Raw genomic sequence first — 27,454 nt, 5'->3', positions numbered from 1 at the left:
TCCCCCGGCGGAGTGGTGCAACCTGGAAGAACAGGGAGTACTGCGGCAGCCGGCAGAGCCGCGGAAGAGCATCGAGTCCTGGGGAGGTAGCAGGCTTTTTTCTTGCCGGGTCCTTTTCACCGCAAGTATCAGAGAGCAGAGGAAGGAGCGGGTTCGACGCGTGATGCTCCTCTTGAGACCGCGACATTTCATCTGAAAAAAGAAAAAAAAAAAGGAAAAAAAGACAGACGTCTTACGGGAGAAAGAGGGCAGCCTAACCTTTTTTGAAAAAAGGTTTGAGCCTCTCTTTATCCCAACTGTTCAACCTAGACTGCAGAAATCCTCTCTACTGTGTGTTTAAAGCTAAACAACTGCGCTTATACTGTTCTGCTTTTCAAGGCGAGGCATTCATACACTGACTAATTCAACGTGAGGGGCTGACACCTCTCAAGCGGTGCATCACCTGAGAGAAGAAGAATAATTGCGCCAACATGGGGGTAAGACATACCATTTCCAACTTTCTTAACTGCGTTGTAGCCCAGTCGAAGTGGCCTGAAAACCGAGGGGTGGTCTCTTACCTTTACTGGTATATTTTGAAATAACTGAGCCGTGATGTCATTTGAATATCTGTACAGCCTGTGTCTGAGTGACATTGACTCTAATGCGGAACTGTGTTTTACCCAGCTCTCTCTATATACTGCGACAAACTGATGCGGCCAGAAGCTCCTGTCAGATCAGAACCGCTCAGTTGGGTTTTCACCTCTGCGTTTAAAGGAAGGCTGTCTTGTTAAGTGTCTCGTTTGCCGTGACCGTAACCTTGCGAGCCAGTAGGCCCTAATCGGTTTATTCCTCCAGATTGCTCTTGTGTTGGGGGGGTTAGGGCGGGATGGGCACGTGTTATCTGCGCCCATCGTGGTTTAATAATGTTATATTCAGGTCTTATATTCACAGCTCTTCCTTTGTGATGACAGAGCACATTGAATCCACCTCCTTTTCCTCCTCCTCCTCATCTTCTTCTCCTCTCCGGCTCTACGCAGCTGCTTCTGTGCCATTGGAAGGCATTTAGAGCTGAGGACGCGTCCTTTCCACTGGATGCTGTCAGCCGAAGACACCCTCAATGACCCGTGCGTCATAATGCGGTTACCAGGAATAAGTGCATCACCAGCTTATTTCTCCTTTGATTTGTGACATAACATTGGTACTCGAAAATCGCCAGCAATGGTCACACTGAAGAACAATGAGACGACGCGATCTGGTCTCCACGTCTTCATGCGCGCATCTTTAAACTCCCCCACCCCCCATCTTGGTTAAACTTGTCATAGCCGTACCAGTGAATGAATCAATAGGTGAATTTGCGAACCCTGGTGGAAAATTACCAACTGTGAGCTGCATGTGAACTAATAGCCGGTTTTGCGCAATATTTTTTTTTATTTAATTTTTTTGGTTCATCACCATCTGGTTATGCTGGTTGTAATTTTTAATCTGATGCAGCGGCACGCGAGGATGAACGATGCGGCGGCGTGACGCTGCAGACGAATCTTCAAGGCGCCGAAAGAGGATTTATGGGTCCTTGTGAGCGTCTTTTCCTTCTAAAATGTGCTGCTTTGCGGGCACTGCGTCAAAAAGAGACGAGAGAACAGAAAGTGCTATACGCACGTACTATGTACTGATGTGGGGACGTTTGGTTGTGGTTGTATGTGGTATGAAGGGTAATAAGTTATCCTTTGGGGCACAGTGTGTTCCTCCAGGGGTTGGCATTATGGAAGCCAGTAATTAGAAGAGCAAATAGCGGAGATCTGTGAAGGATACTGAAGTGACCCTGAACGCTGGGGAAAAAAGGTGTATAGAGGTACCATAAATCCTACCATTAAATAACCAAATTTTTATTTTTCCTTCATGCTTCTTTCCTCTTTGCTTCGAGAATGTCCTCTTGGCGCACTGTGCAGCGGCTGTCCTTCCACAAGGCCGCAGGGGGCATCGCTTGTGACGCCGGTTTCTGCGTCAAACCAGGGGCGGGGCTTGTGCCGTGGAAATTCCCTGCAAAGAGCTGTGATAGGCTGGAACCAGGAACCACGCACAAAAGCGACAGCACAGATGCTGTATAGAGGAAAAAAAAAAAGCCTTAACATGTGTCAAGAACACAAGGAAGACATATATAGATATTTCTAATTTTAGCAAGCATCGCTTCAGAAAAGGATTTTCACTCTCTCACTCCGCCTCCTCGTCTTGCACGCTGTTCCTATTAATCCCTGCACTGTTGGAGCTTTTTGCCTTACAGAGTCTGAAATTGTTTACTGTATAGGAGGAATGTAAAATGAAATGTGCATCAAGGGCTTCATGGCTGGATCGACTGCTGCTGTTCACCTTCAGACACGTGATTCAGATGGTGGTGGTTGGGGGGCGCTGATGAGAGAACAGGAGGAAGGACAGCTAGGTGTTGACTGCATTTTAAAGAGAGAAGCAAGGAGTTAAAGCAGGGATGTCAAACTCCAGTACTCAGGGCCGCTGTCCTGCAACTTTTAGATGTGCCTCTGCTGCACCACACCTGAATAGAATAATTAGGTCATTAAGGCTCTGGAGAACTGATCTACACAAGGAGGAGGTAATTAAGCCATTTCATTCCGGTGTTTTGTACCTGTGGCACATCTAAAAAACGCAGGAAAGCGGCCCTTGAGGACTGGAGTTTGACACCCCTGAGTTAAAGCAATGGCGACTGAGTATGGATGAGGAGAGGGGGAGGGCTGCTTGACTGTATATCCTGTTACGGGATAATGACCTAAAGCTCACATTACCGTGGCTTGTGTTTCCCTCTGCTGCAGCGTGTGGGATTGGTTATCAGGGGCAGAGGAGACAGATGGGTAGCAGAAGGCGGTGTGGGTCTGGGTGGTAAGGGTTGATGAGCAAGGATAGAAAAAATAGGATGTCACCGTGTTTGTCAGGAGGTCATACTGTCTGAGAGCGGTGTGACATTAAGTCCTCTGTAAGATATGGGTTATACAGGTTTCTAGGACAGTGTGTGCATTTTTTTTTTTTGTACTACTAGGGCGTGTGCAGGAAAGAGGAGACATAATGCTTTTCTAAAGGTAATGAAGGAGCTGTGTGGCTGCTGCTGCTGCAGAGGCGCAGCCCTCAGTTTGGTGCAGAGAGCTGCAGCTGCTGCATGATGCTTTGCGGTGGCTGGTTAGTCCCTCACGATGTAAAAACCAGCAGAAAGAAAGGTTCATATACGATGTGGTTCCCCTACATGTGTCCAGGGATTCAGTTAAGGTCAATAGGCTCCTTCAATTTAAGCAACATGACAGCTGCTACTCAATAGGAAGCAAAGAAGATGAGCACCGCTCAGAAACATTCTGATTTCTCTCATGCTGATAAAGGAGCTCCATCTCCGTTTGGCTTAAAAAAAATCAATAATCCTGAAAGATCACATCTGTGCTTCATAGCTTCAGCTACACCCTAGTTTGATGCAAAGACTAGTACAAATGAAAATGTGTCTTGATGCTCATATTCATTATGCTCTTTGCTCTCCTGCTCCCTTCAGATGGTCAGCTGGATTCAGGGATTTAACCACAATGAACCCTTAAATTAGTCATAATAAGAACAAATTTCCCTAAATAAAATCTGGTTTATCAAAATAATTCCTTTTTTTCATCTTTCAAATTAGCAATCCAAGTTCTGTGACTGATATTATTGCTAAGACTTTCCAAATTCTCTCTCGCCGAAGATAAATCCATATTTGGTCATGTCTGATATCTCCTCCTGCAATTCGATTCTGCTGTTAAACCAAGATTTACTCCTGATTAGCTGATCATTACTTCTTGACAATTCTTCTGTGCTGTGAGGGAAGAAATGATACAAATTGTCAAGTAAACAATTGTTGTTCTCTCAGATACACTCAAAAAAAGAGAATAGACGAGAAACTTATAGAAAACTGTCATTCAGTCAGAGTAGCTGAACTTTAGTCACAAGGCCTGATTAGCATTTATGGACTTATATTAACTGCTTATTTTTGTCTTTGTTAGTTTTTTGTTGTTGCTTTGACTGAGATTGAAGTCAGTTTTTGACTAAACAACCTTTTGCAATAGTTAACCCAAATTGATCGCCTATTTTGTCCACTTCCATTTCTTTCTTTGAAATGGAAGTGTTTATTTCTCGTTAGTTGGGTATTTTTATGAACTATTAGGATAAATAATGACAATAAAAGACTTCTATCAAAATAAATTTAGAAATATGATTCTCTGCAGGGAGATGTTATACAGTAAGTAAAAAAAAATATATTTAAAAATTACTGTACATACTGTTTGTCTACTCTGGTACAAAATGTCCCCATAGGGTGTTGATGCAAGTCCCTACATCTCTGGTGGCAGGCAGTTACCTTCTGTTCTGGAAAATGCACACAGCATCACGACCAGATGTGCAAAAATACAAAATGGAGGAATGTAGGAAGAATTGAATTAAAGTGAATATTTTTGAGCCAGAATTAACTAATTTTAGTCAACATGTTCACATTAATAGATGTGAATTCAGCTAATATGAGAGGCAGGTCTGTAACTTTAAACTTAACCCAACATCCACTGTAATCATCCAAAGGTCCACTAACTTGGAGGCTACATTTCCCATAAAACACAGAAATTAAACCATCTTTCCTCTAAAGGTCAAGTTGTCTCTTTCGGACATTACTTTAAAACAAGATTATATTAGACTTAGTGATTGATATGGCCAAAAGTTTCCAACTTAACATGCTGATGGTCTCCCATAAAGAGAGTGCTTCAAGAGGGGTAGGTTGCCTGACTACAGCAACATGACATTGACAACATTTCAAGGCGTTGTCTTGGAGATGCATGTGTCCCTATACAAGTAAATCAAGGCACAATGGGCAGCACTGCACAGGCACAATGCACAGTTTGAAGATTAACACTGAATAGTGAATTCTTTCATTGGATTGTTTAATTTGTTTAGTGTCTTGTCTATTGGATTTTTCAACATTGTAAATATGTAGTGAATATCATCTACTTTAATAAATTTAGTCAGTCTGTCCAGTCTTATGAATGAACTGAGAAAGTACAACACATTTAATCAATAGATGACATTGGATAGGTGATAAACATTAAAGCAGTGTGCAAGCTTTATTAATAACAGGAAATGTTATAGAACCAAACGTGGACTTCCTTTATGGCGTCCTGACTTGTGTTTAGTAGAGAGTCAGCAGTGGCCGTTGTCATGGCAATGATGAGTTGCATAACAGCACAATTTGCAAAGTTTGAAAAATACATGGTTCATTTTTGAGGAAGGTAATCTAACGGCTAAATGAATAGTTTCTTTGTATTGAATTGTAATCTCTGGAGATGAAAGGTCAAAATAAGGAGGTGTATTCTTTTACAGATACATGCATTAACCCTAAAATTGATTGGTGTTAGTTTCTGTGTGTGTGAGTAAGGGTGTATGAACATGTGTGTAGCTCTTTTCTACCACCCAGTCCTACAATTGCTCTCTCAGAGTGAGTCGAAATGCTCCTTGCACAAGATGGGAAGCAAGATTTACAATGCTAATCCAATCCAGTTGAAGTGCTCCACAGTTCTGCTTAGTGGGCTTGATCAAGTCACACAGCTACACCGTCGTTTTTGTTGCGTGATCAGATGAAGATGGTGACAGGACACACAGACGGGCTGCAGGAAGCAAAGTAGAAAAGAGGGGATGAGACGGGTGATGGTTTAAGGACAGATTTTCAGTTTGAGTTGTGTTTGACTTTGTTACTTTGTTTTGTTTATTTATTTTTTTAATCTTTACAGTGAACACAAGGGAGATGATTTAGAGCTAAAGAGAGTTAATCTCTCTTTGTGTCTGCAGGGTTTAGAGGTTGAGATTTTCTGTCTGTTTTTATAAGCATCTACATTGTGTTGCATTAAATATTTATCGGTCACAAATGTTATTTTATCAAATCAGACCGGTGCAGTTGACTCATTTTCACAAAGCTTGAGTGAAAGCATTTCCTCAGTTCTTTTTAAATTCCCCAGGTTTTTTATAATTAGAGAAAAGTCTAGCCATTCCTCCAATTTCCAGAAATCTCCCACATTTGACATATTTTCCCTTTGTTAAAACACTGTACTGGGTAAAATCAGTGATAAAATCAGGTAAAGCCTCACATTTACCTGAGAGAGGCTCACTTCTCTCAGGTCAATGTGAAGATTTTAATAAGCTTGCTTTTTCCTGGGTGTGCAAAGCGGCAATAGTGGAGAGGGAGAAGCACACATTGGGCTAATCCAGTGCTGCATTCAGAATGCTTAATCCCAGTAGTCAGGTCCCTTGTTCTCCAGCCTGAGCCCCTCTTCTTTGGCCCAGAGCCCTCCGTCCTGCTGCAAGAACCAGCAGATGGCCCAAGGACTTTGCAAGGTTGCACAAAATCATAATCAGTGATAAATGAATAGCAAATTTACACTCAGTTGTTGTAATATTGGATATTCAGTCCAGTAACAGTTTGTATTATATGCTGCTTTACTGTTTGTCATTAGATTGTCCATGAGAAGGACAAGAATAATCTAGTAACATGAGCCTGAAGGGTACACTGGTAACTTTGCCATTTATAATTAACACGGCTCTAACAAACAAACCTATAAGCCTTCACTTAGACCACTATACATACTCATTCATATGATTACTAAGATGGTATTCCTCAATAAAGCCTTTAGTTTGATTAACATGTGTGTCATTACCACAGGACAAAATTAAACAAAGAAAGAAAAATCTACAAATTCAATATGACATAGTAATTAAAGGGGGCAAGCAAATATAACAACCCTTGTTTATGACCAAGAACTGTAAGACTAAGAAGGTTTTTATTTCATTACTTCATCAGTATGCATTGAAAATAAAGGCCGTCCTAGAGATGTAAATGTGCCCTTTTGAGTCATAGAGCTTCTCAGCTTTATGCATATTTCAGCTGAACAATGACGCAGACTGGAGGTCGAGGTTCTTCACATTCTCCTGGACAGAACAAAGTGGAGAGATAACCCAGATTAGATCAAATGTCCACCTCTAGTTACCTTTTAAGATGCTAAGGAAGGAGTATCCAGTTACGTGCCTTTGGTTTTAGGTTCCCTCATTGTGTTGTAATGAAGTGAAAGCTCCTGAAAAAATATTGTAAGGGAATAAAGGGAAGGTATTCATCATGTTTCCTGTTCATTTATCTGAGGTCCATTGACTGACATTATGATATTGGTTTCATGTAACAAAGTAGAGAAGCAGAAATGGTAGAGAGGGAAGTACAGTTAATTTTCACACTGCCATGTAAGAGCATTTATAGTCATATGTAGATTTAACTTTTTCCATTTTGTCATCTTACAAACAACAACTTTATCTTATAGGCAAACAGAAAGTAGAGCATAACTCTGAAGTTCAAAGGATAGAAATACATAAATCCTTTACAAATGAAAACATAAACAATTTGGTTTTCCACCTTTACCCTGATATCAGCACCAAAGTTGTTTTCTGAGAGCTTTAGTGGTTTGAGAACATTAATAAATAAGCAGCAGCATCATTATGAAGACCAACATGTTGAAGGAAGTGCTGTGGCCTGATAAGAGTCCAAACATAATTTGTTTTGGGCATACATACATAAACATAATGTGAAGGAAAACAAACACTATAAATTACCCTTAATTTAACATCCCTATGTTGTTACCTGGTGGTGGCAGCATCATGATGCAGGAATACTTTAGACTGGCAGGACAATCCTGGGGGACGCCTGTTAAAGACTGCAACCACGGCAGAGGTTCACCATCCGTCAAGTAATAGAAGGGTTTGAATCCAACCATGTTCATGTGTTTGAATGGCCTAGTCAAAGTCCAGATCTAAGCCCACCTGAGAGTCATTTGTGGCAAAAATGTTCTTCACCTAACTGAGCTTAAGCTATTTTGCAAAGATCATAGATATAATAATCGGTTTGCTGATGTGCAGACCTGTTACAGATAAAACACAAAGGAATGGTTGTGGAGAGGATTAAGTTTAATACATTTGTACTCCACACGTTTTACATTTTTGGTTTTGGAAAGACTTGAAATGTGCTGTTTATGGATGCTATCTGTACAAAGCTACCATCATTCTTTCACTTTTTTCACTTAGTAATTACTCTCTACTTTATGTTGGTCAATCAAATAAAATCCCAACAAAAGCCTAGAAGGGAGTTAGCAGTAACATCTTGACAAATGTGAATAACTCAAAAGGCGCTGAATGTAGGTTAATGCTGCGGACTGCACAATAAAAAATGTAGAAAGAGAAGGGTTTGTCTTGTATTTTTCCTGTTTAATACAACTTCCCCTTTTGACGTCAACACACTGAAACAGAAAGCCTCCACAGGGCAATTCTTACATTTGTGGGAACTTGCAAACCTAATTTTGTTTGATGCAAAGTCCGAATCGTGCATTAAAAAAGGAACTTAACAAACAACTTCCTTTTTTCAGTTAAATCCATAATCAGTTGGCATGTTCTAACCTGAGGTCTTTGGCATGCTTGACTTGATTGTGCCACACCTACCTGGAGCATACCCAATGTGCAACCACAGACTAACAACTTCACTAGATTTCAGTGTCATGTTTATGTGCACTACTTATGGTTTAAAGAAAGAAGACGCAATTTAAGACACAAAACAATAAAATTTGGAAGATCATGTTTTGAAGACACTAAACATTTCACTATCTCATTATTTTATCGAGCCATGACAATGGGCCTGTTTCCTCCCTTCCACATCTTCCTCTTCTTCCTACTGCACGTAGAAGCTGCTCAAACGCAGAATCATTTAGCCAAGTCATTGACTCACCTCTGCTAACACAGGTGCATACAGACATAAGCATGTTAAAAAATGCAAAGCAGTTCTTGATATCCATCAGTGGCCTTAAACAAACAGCAGCGAATCCAGTGTCCAGTTATAGATGCATCAGTTACTCCTCATTCAGGATAACATCAGGGGATCCTCAGAGTACCAGGCCACTGCTGAGCTCTGTCACCATGCCAGCAGCCATGCCGCTCACCATGGTAACCGGCTCTCTTAACATGCTCTCATCAGTTGCTTTGCAGAATCATTTAGGAATCAATTGAAAACAAACATTGAAGCAGCCGTTTAATCAAGTTATTGATATTTTAAGTGCATTTTAATGAGCTAAAATGTTTCTGGATGTTAGCTATCATTTTGTAATCTGCGAAAGAGCATCAAGATTTTGCTGTTTTGCAATAATGTAATCGATAAGCGTGTCCATCGTTCTGTTTTTGCTCTGTGCTCGTGGGGGAGTGAGTGTATGTAATTTCAGCCACAAGTCTCTGTTTCCTTCCTCAGGACAGAGGGGGCTCATTGAATTACTCAGAGATGTTGAAGACAGCTGGATAGCTCCACAGAAACTCACAGACAGGAGCAGTGAGAATAGATAAACATAAAATATGAATAACAAGAGGCATATTCTATTTTACTGTGCTTGCAAAAGCGTTCTGACTCTGACCTTTTCCCCATTTTGTTACGTTACAACCACAAACTTTAATGTGTTTTATAGAGATCACAAACACAGAATAGTGCATAAAGCGGGAGAAAAATATTTACATTGTTATGTTTGTTTTTTAATAAAAATCTAAAACGTGATGTGTATTTGGATTGTACCCCTTTTAATCTGGTACACCTAAAAACAAAATCAGACTTTTTGGCCTACATAGAAAAAACACTGTGTGGAGAAAATCTAAGACTGAACACATTGTTCCTTCTGTGAAAAATGGTGGTGGCTGATTGTGGAGAGAGATTGTTACACTGTCAGCATAAACTCATTGGATAGAGCATGGTGATGGCAGCATCACGCTGTGGGGACAGTTTGAGGCTTCTTCTTCCAGCAGGACAATGACTGAACATACAACTGAGGCTGCAGAAATAAGTTTAGTTTTGAAACATGTTGTCAGTAGTTCACAGAATAGAAGAATAATGTTCATTTTACTCAAACATATACCTATAAAAAGTAAAATCAGAGAACTGATCATTTTAAGTGGTCTCTTAAATTTTTCCAGAGCTGTATATATACACAGTTTATTGTTCATATTGCTAAATGTCTTCTCTGATATTTCCTCTTTGCCAATCACACACACAGTCACTGTGGAAATATCTTACTCAGTAAACTGACGAAGATAAGCTGGCCACATTTCCTTTCTCTATGACTCAGGCTCATGAATACACCCTCACTCTTATTTGTAAATAACACCTCCAGGCACGCATAACCTGAAATGAAAATATGGTTTATTAGCAGTCCATGATGTTGATATCAGTTAGAGTGCCATCAACACTCAATATTTAATTAGACTCCTGAAAGACGGGTGGCAACACCCACACCTCCTGGTGCTCTCCCCCCCCTCCTCTCTTCACCTGCTTTCCTCTCACCTCCCACTGATGTCTCCTCTTCCATGTGCCTGTCTGTCATCCACTTCCATCACACCCGTCTCTCTCCCTTTCAAATCGCTTCTGCAGTTCAGACCGGTTCATTAAGCTCGTGTGGCTTTTAGATATCTGTGTCTCCATCAGCTTTATCACATACAGGAGCAGGTAGGCTGCTGAAAGGACTATTTGTAGTGTTCAGTTATTGTTTATGGAAAAATGAGGAAGAACAATAAAAAGGCAGAAACACACCTGCTATCCCCATCACTGGAGCTGAAGCATTGAATTACTCTTAAACACCATTTTGCATGACTTATTGTGCAACAATCCTGTTCTCCAACAGGTAATATCCCACATAAATTATAACACACATGTACTTGTGTCAACACATTTCTACCCACCTCCATTCTTCTCAGGGAAACACTCACACACACCTATGACCTGTCTCAGTGGGGTTTGGCAGCAGTACTTTTCCACTACACCAGTCTCTCTGTGTGCAGCCTCTTCTTGACCAGACCTGCCTCCACATGCAGCAGTGAGAGATTTGCTTACCTGCTCTCTTATTACTCTGTGTGTTTGCATATATGTGTGAGTGAGTGTGTGTACCTTTGGCAGTCAGGTCAAACGGTCTCCCTCCTGCTGACATGCTGCTTCCCGCCCGACAAGCTCAAACAAACGGTTTTATTGTTTGTTCCCAGCTCAGAAGTGGTCGTTGAGCAACACAATAGCGCCATTTAATTAAGTGAGAATTGTCGTGCATATCTGGTATCATAAAAACTCTGTACATGGGGAGTGAAACCTAAGAGGCAGGTTTTGGAACCCATTAAATAAAAAAAAAAAAAAAAATTGCATAACACAGGGGCTTCATTTCAGAGGGGTTGCACAATGGCAGAACAATTACAACTCCAATGGGAGATGCAGGGGAAAGTTTCTCTTTGTTCCAGTACAGGTGTGTTTGGTTTGGTGGGGTTTGTTTGGGCAAGTTGATCAACACAGAGGGAAAATTTCAGATCATAATTCATACTTCTCTCCCCCTTCCTATACCAATAAGACCGGCACATTTTAAAAATAAACACATATTAAAGATTTACCTTAAAGATCAAATCTGCTTTTTATTCTGAAGGTAATGGAAGTTAGCTGCTGTTTGATGAGGTTACTTCCACGATCCACCATTAGAGGGCGCCAAGTTAAATTAATTTTGAGCACTAGCCACAAATTTATTATTATTAATTAATTAAGTATAAGGACATGAAAATTAGCCAAGTCAATGTCGACTTTTTGGCAACTTAATTATACATTATTATTATTACTATTATTATTATTATTATTATTACAAAATATTTTTTTGTATAATTCTGAAAATTTTATCCAAAAATCTATATGAGATCAGATATTAAGGGGCTTAGGTGTGGTCTCTAGTTACCTCTGACCTTTGTCAAGTTGAGCTGCTTGAAATACTGAATGTGCAGAGGTTTAGGAGCATTACTAATACTTAGACCACTCATGCAATTTTAGTCTTTCTCTTTTACAAACCGCAGGGGCTTTCTAGCAGAAAAAAACTGGTTTCACAGTGTTGACATCAGAGGAGGAAGTGGCATTTAGGTAGAAAAATATCACTGAAAGCAACATTTTTTTCCCCAATGTGTTCATGGGAAACCAGCAGTGCTTTTCTTTACATACATAGCTTCATACCAATAAAATGTATTGCATTAGGATTTGAAATCAGTGGATATTTGTGAAGTGGATGAAAAATGGGACATATTTTCCACAATTTTCCACAACTTAAATTAAATACTCTAAAACAAAGTCCTGTGCAATGATTTGCCTTCTGAAGATGCTGAATTTACAAATAGAGCTAACTAGTATTCAGTTTAGTTCCAGTATAAACTTAGCTCTATATGAAGACCTCAGGTGTTTCTTAGAAAATACTGGTGAAAAAACATCATGAAATGGGTTAAATAATTTTCAGAACAATGTGTAACATGTGTGTGGTAGAAAATGAAGACTGCTCATCACCCTAAACAAATTTCAATTCCAAACATGATGGTGGCAGGATCATGCAAGGATACTTTTCTAAAACAGGGACTGGGAAGCCTGTCAGACTTTAGAAAAGAAAATGCTGGATGAAAACCCCTGGGATGAAGAAGTTTGTATGTATTTAAACCCAGGGCTACAATAGAATCTCTTAAATTAAAGCCTATTCATGTATTACCCCATTAAAGTCCAGATACAAATGCTAAATACTCTCTGTCCATCCCTTATTAAACATTCGTTATTGTGCAAAGAAGAATGGGCCACAGTTTCAGTCTCACGATGATCAAAGCGGGTGGAGACATGCCTCAAAAGACCTGCAGCCACTACTGCAGTGAAATTAGGTTCAATAAAATACAGGCTCATCAGAACAAAATCATATTAAAATACATAAATCTAAATATTGAAAGACTTGAGAGGTGTGGATGTTTTGCAAAATGCTGTTTCGTGTATGAAAATGTAGTTATCTGTGTGAAGCTAAATACTTTTAACTTTGTCACAATACTTACTGTGCACTTTAATGTTTTCTGGTCTTTTATGTTTGTTTGTTTTTTTTTTTATTTTTCGTTGCTACTTTGAATTAAAATTAGGTGTAGAATTTTTTTTTTATCTACCTTTTCAGTATGTAAGACCATCACTGTTGACAAGAATTAGGTCTAAATTGATATGCCTGGATAAACAAGTAAAAATTAGTTGTAAAATAAAGTAATGTGTCTGATTTTTGTCCTGTGGGTTTATATTTTCTAATTTTGACAACAAAGTGTCTCTAAGGGGTCTGCTCTAATATTATAAAGCATATTCAACATAAGAAGAAGTGCTTTGATCGGTCTGCAGCCTTGGTTTGTGCTCTGCCTTCCTCTGATGTCCTTATGGCTTGCTGCTTTATAATTAAATAAAAAAGGAGCAGGTTAAACCATCTTCACTCTATTAGGTGGTGTTGTGTCCATCTGGGCGTTTTGTTTGTCAGAACATTTGATCAGTGGATGCCAGATGGGTCTGGCAGAGACAACAGATTAAGGCTTTGATGTGACTTTAGAATGCGCTTTTAATAGTGGTATGTTCAGGCATACGCCTTTGGTTTTTACTTTGAATAGCATTTGTTTATATTAATGTTTTTAATCTTTTACTTTCCTCACTAACTGAGATTAGGTAACCTCTCAAGGCCACCTCACTAGGCTATAACATGCTTTATGGAGTATTTAAACTTAGAGAAAAATATCAATCATTCCTAATTTCTGGTGCAGTTTGTGAATGATAGATACTCCTAGAAAAATAGAAAAGATCCTCAATGTGTCGAGTCCTCTAGTTTATTTGAAAGCAGCTAAACTCAAACACAAAGGCTTTCTCCTCAGTGTAGTCCGAGGGCATGTATAAAACATCTGTGTGTGTCTGTAGTATGGACGTTCAGACAGTTACCGCGTTGCCACCACACAGGACAAAGATGACCGATCCCCCAAGAAGAAGAAGGGGGCCAAGGACATGGATGACCTGAAGAAGGAAGTGCCCATTGTGAGTAAAACCTTCTCTTTTTATGTTTTATAGCTAAAATATATTGTAAATTATTTCACTTTGTAACCTGTCAATTGGGTTATTTTTAAGTTATTAATATTATTTTTTTGAAATACTCCATGCCTTTGGTGAAGGTATTTTCTTTGGCACGAAGAAATCATTGTAAATAAGCCTAAAGGATGATGCTTTGTCCATTAGAGGGGTTTGACTTTTTATCAGGATGCTGTGAGTTTGACTCCACATTTCAGCTCAAGAAACAGACAACAGGGCTGCCATACCTGGCGGCCTTGAGACGCTAATCTCTCAGGTGAACTGCATGCATGGAGTACCGTTAAAAATATTGTATATTTTACGCAGTATGTGCTTTACAAATGCAGAAATGCTTTACATGGCATATATTTATTATTGTTCAGGACGTTTTCTGCTTAATATTGCATGGATAAATGATTACAAAGCACAAGGTTTCTGACCTCACAATGTATTAATAGGTGTTTTTGCTTGTTTCTTTGTGTCTCTGTTTTGTTTTGTGTTGTTTTTTTGCAGCTGGAACATAAGATGTCTATAGAGGAAGTCTGTAGAAAATTCCAGACTGATATGGTCCAGGTGAGTCATGTTTTCATGGTTCACCACAAGGTGGCAGCAAAACTATTCAGAAATACTGCCACACAGACAGACAATTTAAGGTTTCCATCCACTGTAATGTAACTATTTTATGATAAATTTCTCATTTTAGGATTAAATTACTATAACATAACTTTAGAAATTAGTCTTGGAAGCCTAAAATAAAAGTACTTTTCTCTAATCTGTAGGGGGTAATAATTATATGTACAAGCTCTAATATATATAGTTATCCCCACTGATTCATTATCTCTTATAGCATCTTGACTATACTGTTTGTAGCCATTAACAGGCTCCTGACAAAATCCTGCCTGGATAATTAACTACTCTACTTGACATAAAGTTAATGTAAATTGGTTGGTTTCCAGGCACAGACATGCATTTAAATTATGCATGTCTAGTGATGGGGCTAAGGTCCATTTCATATCAGAAACTGGATATGAGCGACTTCTCTCCAGCTTGATAAAAGACTTGCATGCGAACATATAGGTTCCACATATGTGTATATATTTGTGTCTGTATGATTTTAAGCTTGTTTAGATTAGGGAAGTCAAAAATAAATACAGACCTACCGGTAATTTTCACTATAAAATCAGTAAGATAATGTGTTTTCTAATCAGTTCACCTTGATGCTGACATGTATGCTTTCTCATCTCTCTGTCCAGGGACTGACCAATGCCAAGGCAGCAGAGTTTCTGATCCGAGATGGTCCCAACGCTCTCACCCCTCCACCCACCACCCCGGAGTGGGTCAAGTTCTGTCGCCAGCTGTTTGGTGGGTTCTCCATCCTGCTGTGGACCGGGGCCATTCTCTGCTTTCTAGCCTACGCCATCCAGGCAGCCACAGAGGACGACCCTGCAGGCGACAATGTGAGCGAACACATCTACATATGGAGCAGCTACACCTCATTAGTGCATCCGTCACATTCAGGAATCTGAAGAAGAAAATAAAAATAACACCTTGTCTAATTGATTTTAGTGTCACACACTGCAGATTTGCTCTTCACACCTGTGCAGATGTTAACCTGTTTCTCTGTCTCTTCTCTGCCACAGTTGTACCTAGGTATTGTGCTCACAGCTGTAGTCGTCATCACTGGTTGCTTCTCATACTTCCAAGAGGCCAAGAGCTCCAAAATCATGGAGTCTTTTAAGAATATGGTGCCACAGGTAAGCATGCAGAAAAAATAGGAAACATTTAAATTTTTCTTGTCAAATTTGAAACATACAAGTTATTATTGTGAGAGGTGCAAAAATGTTTGTTTTGACAGAGTTTCTGCTGAGTATGGGAAAGTTATATTATATTGGCCTGGATCATTAAGAAAAGTGGAATAGCAAACTATGGATGAAATCAAAGATTTCTGAAAAATTAAATGAATTTTTACATTTATTAATATTTAATAAACATCCTTATATTTCTTTTCATCAAATCACAAATAATTTTTTTTGTCAAACTAGGACTAAAATAGGAAATAACTTTTCAGCTTTTTGGCCCCGTGTCTGGTTAAATTGGACCTATGGTTACTGAAATAGCCTTAAATTTAGTTCTCGTCATCTCGCTCCATCTTCCTTGTTCCTCCAGATCAAAAATATTCCCACTGCATAATGGTGACAACATTGTGTTTCAATAGAAATTCATGTGAAATACAGTATGTATCTGGAAATTGATACAGAATGTGCTTTAAAAACCTTTAACCCATTGCATGAATTGATTTACAAAACAAAAACAAAATTAAGACCTGGAAATCCTTGTGGAGCTACAGTTAATGTCTCCGTAAAGGTTTAATTTGAGCCCTCCAGTTCTCAAACCAACTTTAGCTCCTCAGAATCAATTTATTAAAATATTCATGTATTCTCCTCCCTGTGTCCTTGCAGCAAGCGCTGGTGATCCGTGAGGGTGAGAAGGTGCAGATCAATGCTGAAGAAGTTGTGGCTGGAGATCTGATTGAAGTGAAAGGAGGAGACAGGATCCCTGCTGACGTCAGGGTGATTTCTGCTCATGGCTGCAAGGTACAGACACAGACTCAAACCGGTGCAACAGTTGAAATTTTATCAGTTTTACTGTATTTTATGGTCTGATTAATTTTTTTTATCTATTTCTGTGCTTTCCGACAGGTGGATAACTCCTCCTTGACAGGAGAATCGGAACCACAAAGCAGGTCACCTGACTGCACCCATGACAACCCTCTGGAGACCCGCAACATTGCTTTCTTCTCCACCAACTGTGTGGAAGGTACTGGCAGTGAATAATGATCTACACATTATACAAAATCTTTTTTGTAATGTTAGAGAACATAATGTTCTCTAATGTTCTTAGAGAACATTATGTCCTCTAAGGAGTAGAAATCCTTCTCAATCAGGGAAAACAATTATTTCACTATTAAATCAATGCAGTGTCACATTTCTGTTTTACTTTTTAAGCTGATCAGAGTGTTAGACATAAACATACAGGGATACAGAGGGTAATTTCTTGTATGACGCTTCAAAATGGGAAAGACAGAAGAACGTGTCAAGCAAATGTGTGTTGATCTTTGCAGTTGATGGAATTGGTTACAAGAAAATAGCTGTTCACCTAAATTTGCCCGTATCAAGAGTCAATTAATGGATTTAAATATATAATACAAGATTTCCAAAGTGTGGCCTGTGGGCTATCTCTGGCTCTTAATAAGTTAGTGCAGCAAGTGATCAGTATTCAAGAGTTGGATAAATGCTGCCTTTCTGTACAGGTGGATGGTGCACAGGGACACTTAAAAAAAAGGTTTTCTCTGATGCATATCTTTTCAAGAAAGACGCTGACAAGTTAAGAGCTTCTTAAAATGGAAAACGTTTTAGACATCACAAAGTTTTTGTATTTTATTTACCCTGTTAATTTTTCCTGCGACTTGTACTCAGAAGCAGACATGGGAGCACATTTTCATTAAACTTGATAAATATGGCCTGAAAGAAACAGAGACCTAAATAAAGATTTTGTTGCTGAGGACAACAAACATTTTTAACAAAGAAAACAAAATTAACCCCTTTAAATTTAGAAAGTTTGAAGGTTTTTATTTTTATTTTACAAACATTTTTACAATAATTTACCAATCAATTTTGTTTGTTAGTTTTATTAAAATTGTATTATTACATTTTAGTTTTTTGTTTAATAGGTATAAATAAAAATTAATTAACAACAAAATTTGGTATTTTTAAATTTGAAATAAATTTTGTTACCTATGAATACTTTTGAATAATTTTGACCCACATGGTTAAATGTTTAGACACTTCTGCATTCAAACTGGAGCTGTGACATTAAATCTGAATGAGGACCCAGGTTTATTTTTTACAGTTAGGAGCCTGGCAAGAGGAGAAAAAGGTAAAATGACAGTAAAAAGCAGCTTATTGGCATTAAATAATCTCCATCACAATCATTTATTTCAAGGTATTCATACATGACTTTACCAGGTGCACCAATATTTTTAAAGGACTCTATTGTTGCCTCTGAAAACTTAAGGAAAAAAAGCACAATTTAAGTGGAGATCCCTGATATGACTTTTGTCATTTTACAGTATGTTGTGGTTCCATGTTCCTCAGTCCAACAAGTTGTCTTGTTTTTTTGTCTATCCAGGCACAGCACGTGGTATTGTCATCTACACTGGAGATCGCACAGCCATGGGTCGCATTGCTACTCTGGCCTCCGGTTTGGACACCGGCAAAACCCCCATCGCCAAGGAGATCGAACACTTCATCCACATCATCACGGGTGTCGCCGTCTTCCTGGGCGTGACCTTTTTCATCCTGGCCATCGTCCTGGGTTACTCCTGGCTGGAGGCTGTCATCTTCCTTATTGGCATCATTGTGGCTAATGTGCCTGAGGGACTGCTGGCCACTGTCACTGTAAGGGACCAGAGGTTCTAGATTCACATATTTTAGGTAAATACAGTGAAAGTTAACATTATGTCTGTGTGCCTGCAGGTGTGTCTGACTCTGACTGCCAAGCGTATGGCGAAGAAGAACTGCCTGGTTAAGAACTTGGAAGCTGTGGAAACCTTGGGCTCCACTTCCACCATCTGCTCTGACAAGACAGGCACCCTGACCCAGAACAGGATGACTGTAGCCCACATGTGGTTCGACAACCAGATCCATGAGGCTGACACCACCGAGGATCAGTCAGGTTAGAGAGGAAAGGGCATGTGGCACAGACGGCGCAGGCGTTTAAAACATGTTGCACAGCTTAAACCCGTCCTTCCCTTCCTTCCCTCAGGTGCTTCTTTCGACAAGAGCTCAGCAACATGGCAGGCTCTGTCCCGTATTGCTGCTCTGTGTAACCGTGCGCAGTTCAAAGCCGGCCAAGACTCTATGCCCATCCTGAAGCGAGACGTGGCCGGAGACGCCTCAGAGTCGGCTCTGCTGAAATGTATCGAGCTGTCCTGCGGCTCCGTCAGGCAGATGAGGGACAGGAACAAGAAAGTGGCCGAGATCCCCTTCAACTCCACCAACAAATACCAGGTGGGTATTTTCCTCAATATAGATGCCTGTGGACAACTTTTATTACACTCTAAAAAAAAATAAAAAGAAAGAAAGAAAGAATGGTGCTCCAACTTAGAAAATATGTAATTAATTTGCTTCATGTAATTTAATTAAGTTTGTCAAACTTATTCTATTTACGTTTGTTTAACATGACACCTTAACAAAACTTGGATATTTACTTGGTTAAACTCAATTTGCTTACTGGTTATAAATTAACAAAATCACCTAATTAGCTTTTTTTAGTTTAACTGAATCATCAATGCATTTCTAAAGTATTCATACCCTTTGATCTCCAGTTTATTTTACTTTCTGTGGATTTTAGATCCACATAAAGTATTGTGGATTTTTGGGGGCTTTGACTAGGCCAATTTTACACATGATTATGCTTTGATCTAAGCCTGAAATTTAGCTCTTGTTGTATGTTTCTAGATTTTGTCCTGCTGGAAGCTGAACTTCCTCCATAGTCTCATGTTTCCACTCAGATTTAGCTCAATATTTAGCTCCATCCAGCTTTCCATGAAGTCAGATCAGCTTCATTGTTCCACCTGATGAGAAACACACCCAAAGCATAATGGTTCCACCACCATGCTTCAGTCTGTATGGTGTTTTCAGATCTATATGCAAGATTAGGTTTTCACTGCACGAAGGTTTCTTGAAGAATGGCTGTATTTATTCTGAGATTAATTACACACAAAGGGTCACTTTTTATGAATTATGTGACTTCTGAAGACAATTGATTCCTCTAGATTTTATTCAGGAGTGCAGTTCAGAAGGGGCAAATGCAAATGCCCGCAACACTTATATTTACCACTTTGTTTTGTGAAGTTTTTGTTCGCAACACAACAAATTATGGAAAAGTTCAAGGAGTATGAATACTTTTGAAAGGGACTGGATACCTTATGCTGGAGGGTTAATCTCAATCTTAATTTTTGTCATTCAGCTTTCAATACATGAGACAGAGGATCCCAATGACAACCGCTACCTGCTGGTGATGAAGGGCGCCCCTGAAAGGATCCTAGACCGTTGTTCAACCATCGTGATTCAGGGCAAAGAGCAGCCTATGGATGAAGAGCTGAAGGAGGCTTTCCAGAGTGCATACATGGAGCTGGGAGGACTGGGAGAGCGTGTACTGGGTGAGAATCCGTACTGGTGAAGATAGATGATATATGGCAATGCAGTAATAATATTCATCAGGAGAAAATGTGGATTTTATTGACATGTTGTTGAAGTCAACAGTAGTGCTCAAAGAATAGTTTGCACTTTTCTAAAATCAGTCCATTGTCAAATCAAGACATTTTAAATGTATGATCATTTCTAGAATATTACAGAAAAAGACAGAGAGAAAAAAAATTAATTACAACTAGTAACATGTGGCTTTTCCCTGCAGGTTTCTGTCACTTTCTCCTGCCAGAAGACCAGTATCCCAAAGGTTTTGCCTTCGACACAGATGATGTTAACTTCCAGACGGAGAACCTTTGCTTCGTTGGCCTCATGTCCATGATTGATCCTCCTCGTGCTGCTGTGCCAGACGCAGTTGGAAAATGTAGATCCGCTGGTATCAAGGTGAGTTATACCAAACCATTGCATTGTATACATTTTAAGGATGGATAAAATATTATATTGGTTCCTGTTGTAGGTCATTATGGTCACTGGTGACCACCCAATCACAGCCAAAGCCATTGCCAAGGGAGTGGGCATCATCTCAGAGGGAAACGAGACAGTGGAGGACATCGCAGCTCGTCTCAACATACCTGTTGGTCAGGTCAACCCAAGGTAAACATTTGCATTTTTGATTGATTTATTTACTCAACAGACTCATGATCCACATAGACATAAAAAACAAATACACATAATACACGAAAAAAGAAAAAAAACAAACACTTGCATACCAGTGTTTCCACAAAGCTTAAGCTTTCACTATTCATATTCAGGGATGCCAAAGCTTGTGTGATTCATGGCTCGGACCTGAAGGACTTGTCTCAGGAACAGATGGACGACATCCTGAGGAATCACACAGAGATTGTGTTCGCTCGGACCTCCCCACAGCAGAAACTCATCATTGTGGAGGGATGCCAGAGACAGGTTGAGACATTTTGACATTGTTTTAATGAAGAGGCTTATAAGAAACATCGTACTGTGTGGAATTACAGTATCCTGTCAGACATGTTATATTTGTTCACCAGCAGGTGGTGCTAGATATCCAGTAAATGGGCATCTCTAGGCAAAAGGATACAGTTAAATAAAATACCTATTTTAGTTGCATTTCATTTCGAAATGAAGTAAATAATTTAAACAGTGTACATCAGAAAACAAATTCAACCTGTCAAACGTAATTTTATTTATACCTTAAAAAATAAGATAATATTTATTATAAATAATTCTTCCACTATTAGGCTTTTCAGAATGTTTGAGTTTGACAGTTTTTAAAATAAAATGCAGTTCCTTTGGTAGATCATCTCAGCATCTCATACCTTTTCTCCATCTGTCTCAGGGTGCCATTGTCGCTGTGACAGGTGATGGTGTGAATGACTCTCCTGCTCTGAAAAAGGCTGACATCGGTGTTGCCATGGGAATCTCAGGCTCCGATGTGTCCAAACAGGCAGCAGACATGATCTTATTGGATGACAACTTTGCCTCCATTGTCACTGGAGTGGAAGAAGGTGGGAAGGCCCAGTGGAGAGGACTGAGATGAGATCGATAAAGTGTTGATAATGGAAACCTTAAATAATGGAAGACAGTGGAAAATTCAATTTCAAAGAAAACATAATCTGATGGGAAGTCGTTATGAATAAAATATATACAAATTGATGAAGAATAACATAATTTGGGTATTATGTCAACCAAGTGTGGTTTAACTTTTAACCAATCTGATTCTGGGCCAATTAATCAGAATGTAGTTGGGCTCAGTAGACTAGGTTTGGTTTAATCTATATTCTAAATTGTTTGAAAAACAATGTTCAGCTTAAAGTATCTTTGTTTAGTTTTGCATCAAATATTCATGCTAAGCATGGAGTACTTTGTAAGTTTTTCCTTTCTGTACTGACTGTATGACCAAGCCTTTTGGTCAGTGTCTGAATCTTGAACATAGCTTAGCATCTTAGCATTTCTGTGCCCAGATGTCCATTGTAAATGTTGTCTAATGTGATTTTTCCTCTTATTCACCATCAGGCCGGTTGATCTTTGATAACCTGAAGAAGTCCATCGCCTACACCTTGACCAGCAACATCCCAGAGATTACCCCCTTCCTGTTCTTCATCATCGCCAACATCCCCCTGCCTCTGGGAACCATCACTATCCTCTGCATCGATTTGGGAACTGACATGGTGAGAACAATTAAAATCAGACAGTGTGAATTTATATACATACACTTAGAAACAGCTGTGCAGTACTCAAAGTTATCTCTTACTCTTCCTTTGATAGGTTCCCGCTATTTCTTTGGCTTATGAAGCAGCCGAGAGCGACATCATGAAGCGTCAGCCCAGGAACCCCTTCAGGGACAAGCTTGTAAACGAGAGGCTCATCAGCATCGCTTATGGACAAATCGGTGTGCAAAAAAGACTAAAACTAAATGTTCTTGCAATTATTTACAAGAATTGTTTGTAAATACAAGCTATTGTCTGAAGAAGTATCAAAACAATTTTCAAATGATATCAAAATGATATTTGAATTGATTTCACAGGTTTATATTCACATATAAAAGGTTTAAATGTAAACCTTTTCACAGGTTTACTTGTAAACCTGTGAACTTTGTAAACCTGTGAAAAGTTAGATTTTTCTATGCACCTATCAGAAAAACATCTTTAGTGAATGTTATTCTGTTTTATTGGTTAGAATAAATGCCAGTTAAATGACTTATAGTAGGCCCTTTATTCTACAAAATGTCACATTCATTCCGATTGAATGTGATATTCTCATCAATAGTGAAAAGGTACATTTTACTTTGAAATTAAAATGTTAGGTTTTAATTCCCCCTCACACAAAACACTATGAATAAATCCTGAACTTCAGCTGTAAATTATTTTCTTTTTTTTTGAAACAGCTTTGATTTTGCTCATTTATCAAATCAGTAAATATTCAGTTTGAATGCTTGAAACATGAAATTAAAAATAGTTTGGTTGACTAAAAACAACAACAACTCATCTTTGTTAGACCAAAACATAAAAAATAAGGTGTCAATAAGAATGAAAAAATAAACTACTAATTATATTCTGGGTATATTATCGTCTTTTAAAATTCTCAAAACTGCAACACTAATCGGCTAATGTAGCATTTATTTAGGGGAATTACACAGATAGTATCAAGGTATTGGAGCACAAATAGAAAAAACAAATTTGTTGATATCAATAAATTTACTGAAGCTGTAAATCCTGCCTATGAGTCTTTTAGATGGATTACCTGAAAGTATTTATTTTAATAAAACCTTCTTTTAGTCTTACTCATTGAATATAAACCATGTCTACATTATGTCAACCTGTCTGCCTCCAGGAATGATCCAGGCTTTGGGAGGCTTCTTCAGCTACTTTGTCATCCTGGCTGAAAATGGTTTCCTGCCCAGTCGACTTCTGGGCATCCGACTGGACTGGGATGACCGCAGTTGCAACGACCTGGAAGACAGCTATGGGCAGCAGTGGGTAGGTGTCTTTTTCTTTTCTTTTGTAGTTTCAGTTTCTCTCTTCATATTTTGCCAGCTGGTCTTACTCTCTCTGCCGTCTCCTTCCTCACACAGACATACGAACAGAGGAAGATTGTCGAGTTTACTTGTCACACAGCCTTCTTTGTCAGCATCGTGGTGGTGCAGTGGGCCGATCTCATCATCTGCAAGACCAGACGTAACTCTGTGTTCCAGCAGGGCATGAAGTGAGTGCTGGAGCTACATATATGCATGTCTAGAAGTCTTCATGAATTGTTCTTACTGATATTTGCTGCGTTTCTGCGCTCAGGAACAAGATTTTGATCTTCGGCCTGTTCGAAGAAACTGCCCTGGCTGCCTTCCTGTCCTACTGCCCTGGCATGGATTTGGCTCTCAGGATGTATCCTCTAAAGTATGTCTCAGAGATAAATGTTTTGCTCTGATATAAGACCTGACATATTTCTTGTTTACTTTACTCACTTTACTTTACTCATTTCTTGTTTGCAGGCCTTCCTGGTGGTTTTGTGCATTCCCATATAGTTTTCTCATCTTTGTTTATGATGAAGTACGAAAACTTATTCTCCGCCGGAACCCTGGCGGTAAGTCTCTGTTTTTTCTCTTATTAAGGGTTTTGATTGTATGGAAAATATGAGATTTACACTTTCGCAATTTTGCGTTCTTCTCCATATGATTGAAGTTGTGTAGAAATTGTTCTTTGGCAAGTTTTTCAAAAGCACAGTTGTTCTTCTCTCCACCAGAAGGAGTCCTTTAGATTCAGGAGTGTTTCTTAGTGGAGAGGAACAGGCAGGTCACGTTCTGCAGAGCCGTTGTCAAAATAAGCTGCTGTTTGTTCTTGAAAAGGGTTAAAACCATTTTCCCAGCAGCTTTTCTTTCTTTTCTATTCTTTTTGTTGTTTCCTGAATTTAGTGTAAAATATTTCACTTCAGATTAGACCATAAGTCTTTGATTTGCACATTTTTAAAATTATTTATTTGTTTATTAAAAAACATTAAACAAAAATATCAATAGTGAGTTTAAGAAGTAAAGTAAGAAGTAAATATATTATATCAATGAAACCTCGTCTTTATTTCAGTAATTCAATAAAAATGGGAAGCTTATGTCTTACATGGATTTATTACATGCAAAGTGATATATATTTTATGTGTTTGTTTTTATTTTAGTGATTATATCTTACACAGAAATTCTCACATGAGGCTTCTCAAAAGACCTTTTTTCATGTTCTGAATACTATAAACACTCGATAAGTGGTTGGGTCTCCTTTTGCTTGAATTACTGGATCAATGCAGACCAAGTTGCTTTAATATCAGTTAATTTCATCTGTTTTGTTGGTTCTGGTGTCTCTTGTGTTTCTCTTGATCATAACTCCAAACTCCATAGATCGGGGTTCAAGTCCCCAAAATATCACTGACTGTGGAAACTTCACACTGTGGGTTCTGCCTTTCCACTCTTCTTCTAGATCCTGCTGGGACCTTGCCTTTCAGATAAAATGAAAATTTACCCACATTTTAGACCTGGTATTTTACCCCCTCTTTCCTTTAGTCCAGATTTATTTCTGACATTTCTGAATCTGGAGTGGCTTCACAAAAGGAATGTAACAGGAATATTGGAGCATAACCAGGATGCACCTTTCTGTGGAGGATGTTGAAGGTTTTAACCTCAATGGCTCCAAACTTGTAAATTAGTTTTGCTTCTCCATCCTCTCTAGGCTACAGTCACCTCTGTCCATGTATAGTTTTTTTATACATGGAAAAACTTTTTCCATGTATAAAAAATGGAATTTTTTTCTTTTACTCAACTGTCTTTCAAAATATACTTAAATACATCCCTCAGCATGTTTCACAGGGATCTTTTATGGCGTACCTGTCTTGTTGATGTTGGCAGTGAAAGGCAGTGCTGGTTTGATTGTGGAGCCAAAATATTTCTGTATTGAAATCTCTATTATAAATGACATCCAAGTTTTCTAGAAAATTTTATTTTGTTTCATTAGCTATGTCTTAACTATTAAACGGAACATAAATGAACACTTGAGCCATATCACTTTGTGAACAATGAATCAACATGCCACCTTTAAATTGAATTACTGACATAAATTACCTTTTCAACTATAATTTACTCAGATGAGCCTGTTTTTTTTTGCTCATTTAAGAATGCAAATGTGCACATTTCCTAAAATGTTTAAAGCATCAAATGTGAACTTCTCTGTGTTTTTCTTATTTGTGCTGCAGGTTGGGTGGAGAAGGAGACATATTATTGATCAGTGGAGCACCTTTGCTCAAGCCCCTTTACATCTTCTACTCATCCGTTCTCCCCTTCACTTCATCCTCGGCAAGACTCATCTCCAGACGCCCTCTACCCCCCTTTTGAAGACAAAACCCGCTTTCAAGCAATTTCCATCACAACTGCCCCAAAGATTAAAAACAGCAAAAGCACCTTTACAACTTTCTACATTGCCCTGCGCCCTTTCTCCTTACCTCCTATGATACTCTTTGCATGTGTTCTCTCACTGCTGTGTACTTAAACCAATATATCTACCAAACGGCAGCTGCATATTGTGTATGTAGATTTGAATGAGCTGACGATACAGAGGGAGTGTCTATGCTCTGCGAAAAAAGGACCATTCAGCTTCTTCTCCTCCCTTTCCCATCCCCTCTGTATTTTAGTAGGCCCATCCTTTCTCTCCTCGCCAGCAGCCCTTTGCTTGTCGTCCAATCACACACAGATTAAAAGATCACACTGAGTGATCCCAACGCCGGCCACCACTTCGACTGCCACCTCTCGCTTCTGTCTCCTGTTAGTGGAGGAACCGCAGAGTGGTCACCTCCCCGACGATCTCACTACATCCATTTTTATTTTTTGTTTCTTCTGTTTTCCACAATCAGTGTTGTTTTTTTAATATGTGGGGGCAGGAGGGATTTTGATGATTTATTTGTCTTTTTTTTATTTCTGATATGGGAGAGAAGATATGTGAGAGCAACTTTTCCTCATTTAGGCTTAACAAAGCACATCTCATGGCATCCTGTCCTCCCTCTTGTTCCCTTCTGTCTCTCACAGCCCTCCTCTCCCTTTCCCTCCTGCCCCATTTGTCTCTGTTTGTGTGCACAGTGTGAACCATTGTCGTTGTTATTAACTATTACAGTACATCCCCTTTACCCCAAGTTGGTAAATCAACTCAATCTTTCTGTGTGCTCTAGGAAATCTATATAATTCTATTCCTGAATTTAAATGAGACAATAAAAAAATATGGTGAAAAGCAATGCAAGAGAGACATTCATGAAGAGCATAAACACTATTGGTCAGGATCTGTCTCTCTTTTTGTATTTTCTGTTTTCTGGGGTTATTTTTTTGTTTTTTGTTTTTTTGCTGGTTTCTCAAGAGGCTAATCTTCAGTGTAACAGCAAAGCAGGGCGACAGGTCGTGTTTATCAAACCAAAAGGCTTCAGGTTCCCCATCAAGGGATGTGTGCAGGTATAATGTGGTGAAAGTGTGCTGAGATGTAGTTCGAGTGGCGACAGTATGAGTCCATGCGCCTGGGCTCCTTCTTACAGGACCCAGATCCTGATCCCAATAAGTCCGGCTCGGATCTGTGCACACTTGCGTGTTGGAGACCAGTCGAAGGGGGCCAGCAGTTTCAGCTGAGTCCATCCCAGACCACAGAAAGGGATGAGATTGATGAAGAAAAAATACAGTCATACAAAACTTGTAGAAATATTGTGTGTCAAATAAATGAAACCAACACCAATAAAACATCTAGAACATTTAATACAACCTAAA

General features: G+C 39.1%; 1 protein-coding gene across 2 annotated transcripts; it reads left to right on the top strand.

Annotated features, from left to right (window-relative positions):
- On the top strand, window positions 1-27,454 carry atp1a3b (ATPase Na+/K+ transporting subunit alpha 3b). Of its 2 annotated transcripts, none has more exons than XM_044117008.1 (23): window positions 1-273; window positions 379-476; window positions 13,799-13,912; window positions 14,456-14,515; window positions 15,196-15,399; window positions 15,583-15,696; window positions 16,402-16,536; window positions 16,642-16,759; window positions 18,131-18,399; window positions 18,478-18,676; window positions 18,767-19,011; window positions 19,973-20,165; window positions 20,420-20,595; window positions 20,669-20,805; window positions 20,964-21,114; window positions 21,524-21,692; window positions 22,201-22,355; window positions 22,453-22,576; window positions 23,518-23,663; window positions 23,759-23,889; window positions 23,973-24,074; window positions 24,170-24,261; window positions 25,909-27,454. In XM_044117008.1, exons 2-23 carry the CDS (start codon window positions 471-473, stop codon window positions 25,935-25,937), a joined length of 3,069 nt encoding a protein of 1,022 aa, XP_043972943.1. In that variant the 5' UTR covers window positions 1-273; window positions 379-470; the 3' UTR covers window positions 25,938-27,454. The 2 variants fall into 2 exon arrangements, with proteins under 2 accessions (XP_043972943.1, XP_043972944.1); XM_044117009.1 differs by having other exon boundaries at window positions 2-273; window positions 13,838-13,912.

This window comes from Gambusia affinis, linkage group LG05 (genome assembly GCF_019740435.1).
Source record: "Gambusia affinis linkage group LG05, SWU_Gaff_1.0, whole genome shotgun sequence".
NCBI classification, from domain to species: Eukaryota; Metazoa; Chordata; class Actinopteri; order Cyprinodontiformes; family Poeciliidae; genus Gambusia; species Gambusia affinis.
Note: the sequence above shows the minus strand (reverse complement) of the source record. Positions and strands in the feature narration are given on the sequence as shown.